This window comes from Tursiops truncatus, chromosome 1 (assembly GCF_011762595.2).
Source record: "Tursiops truncatus isolate mTurTru1 chromosome 1, mTurTru1.mat.Y, whole genome shotgun sequence".
NCBI classification, from domain to species: Eukaryota; Metazoa; Chordata; class Mammalia; order Artiodactyla; family Delphinidae; genus Tursiops; species Tursiops truncatus.
The window spans coordinates 70,659,870-70,661,498 of NC_047034.1; the positions used below are offsets into that span (position 1 = coordinate 70,659,870).

Here is a 1,629-nt window from a genome sequence, read left to right on the forward strand (position 1 = left end):
AGGATGGGTTCCGGGGAGCCAGCAGGGAAGAAGACAGCCAGGGTTCCTGAACGCAGGGAGCTGACACTCTGAAGGGGAAGACAGATATTAAACACATAGTGACACCCTTGATAACTTCATCACCATTCATTGATTCTACCAACAATCATTTCTTGAACATCCATGACATGCCAGGCGCTCTGCTAGGCACTCGAGACTCCTCAGTGAATAAAACGCACAAAAATCCCTCCTCTTCTCAAATGTAAAATTGTTCTAAGTACTATAAAAGTGCGGGTTCGTGTATCTGCCAACACTCAAGGTTTAGAAAGAGCCAGCGATTAATTACATTTTCACTTGTCTCCTCCTGGGAAAAACCCCCATCCTGTTAAGGCCTGAGAAAAGGTGTCATTGTCTAAATCCCCCAGCGGCGGCAGGACCTAGGACCCTCTGCATTCCTCCCCATCTATAAAGCGGTTCAGCCTCAAGCCCAAAGCCCTGGGTCAGCCCCTGGCCAGTGAGGAGGTCCCCAGAGGAGGCTGGGCCCAGCCTGGCTGGGGGGAGCTTCCTGCCTCAGACCCTGCTCCCCTGCCTCAGTCTCCCTTTCCTCCCCTAGTCTCTTCCCTCTTCTCTCTTTCCTTCCTCTTTCACCTCCTTCTCTCCTGCCTTCTTTCGCTTCCTCCTAAGAGGGGACCATTTCCCCCCAAGACCCAGACACAGCTCTTGCCCCCGCGGAATGGACAATGCACTGCGGCTGCCTGGATGAGGGCATCCCTGCCATCACCTCCCGTCACTTCTGGATCTCAGGTGAGCCTCCGCCAGGTGTCCCAGCTGTGCTCCAGCAGTGCCCCAGAGGCCTCGGGAGCAGTGGGGCGGCGCTCACTCCCCTCTCCACCCCAGGCCTGGCCTTCCCCGACTGGGCCTGCAAAGCCGAGTCGTCCCCGGGCTCCCGGCAGATCCAGCTATGGCACTTCATCCTGGAGCTGCTGCAGAAGGAGGAGTTCCGCCATGTCATCGCCTGGCAGCAGGGAGAGTACGGGGAGTTTGTCATCAAGGATCCAGACGAGGTGGCCCGCCTCTGGGGCCGCAGGAAGTGCAAACCACAGATGAATTATGACAAGCTGAGCCGGGCCCTCAGGTGAGAGGAGGCAGCCGACGTGGCCAGACAGGGGAGAGTTCAAAGGAAAGAGCCGTGGTTTCTGGCACCCCTGTCAGATTCCCGCCCCTCCAAGGCTTGGGACATGCTCTGGAGTGTGGTGAGATGTCCAGTGGTTATCCAGGATCAGCTTGGGGTTTGCCTTGGCAGCTTGGGGACAGGGGATGTGGCTGCGTCCCTGACTGCATCCTCCCTGCCACTGGGCCAACCCTTTATTCTCAACCTTGGAATCTCCAGATATTACTACAATAAGAGGATCCTGCACAAGACCAAAGGCAAAAGGTTCACTTACAAGTTCAACTTCAGCAAGCTCATCGTCGTCAACTACCCTCTGTGGGAGTCGTGGGCACCGCCATCCCTCCACTTGCTGCTGGGGGCCCCTGCTCTGTTTCGACCAGCCCTGGTGCCCATGGGTGTACAGAGTGAGGTAGGCATGAAAGCTGGTCCCATCCCCAGAGCTCCACCGGAACCTGCCTCTCTGCCTCAGGGGCCCATCA

General features: G+C 57.0%; 1 protein-coding gene across 1 annotated transcript; it reads left to right on the forward strand.

Annotated features, from left to right (window-relative positions):
- Nucleotides 1–704: 704 nt before the first annotated feature.
- Nucleotides 705–1,133, forward strand: LOC117309638 (ETS translocation variant 3-like protein). Its single transcript, XM_073805872.1, has one exon. It carries the CDS (start codon nucleotides 720–722, stop codon nucleotides 1,116–1,118), a length of 399 nt encoding a protein of 132 aa, XP_073661973.1. The 5' UTR covers nucleotides 705–719; the 3' UTR covers nucleotides 1,119–1,133.
- The last annotated feature ends 496 nt before the right edge of the window (nucleotides 1,134–1,629 follow it).

Bases quoted from the DNA above. Each gene is read 5' to 3' on its own strand.
- LOC117309638 (XM_073805872.1), top strand. From the start codon at position 720: ATGCACTGCGGCTGCCTGGATGAGGGCATCCCTGCCATCACCTCCCGT.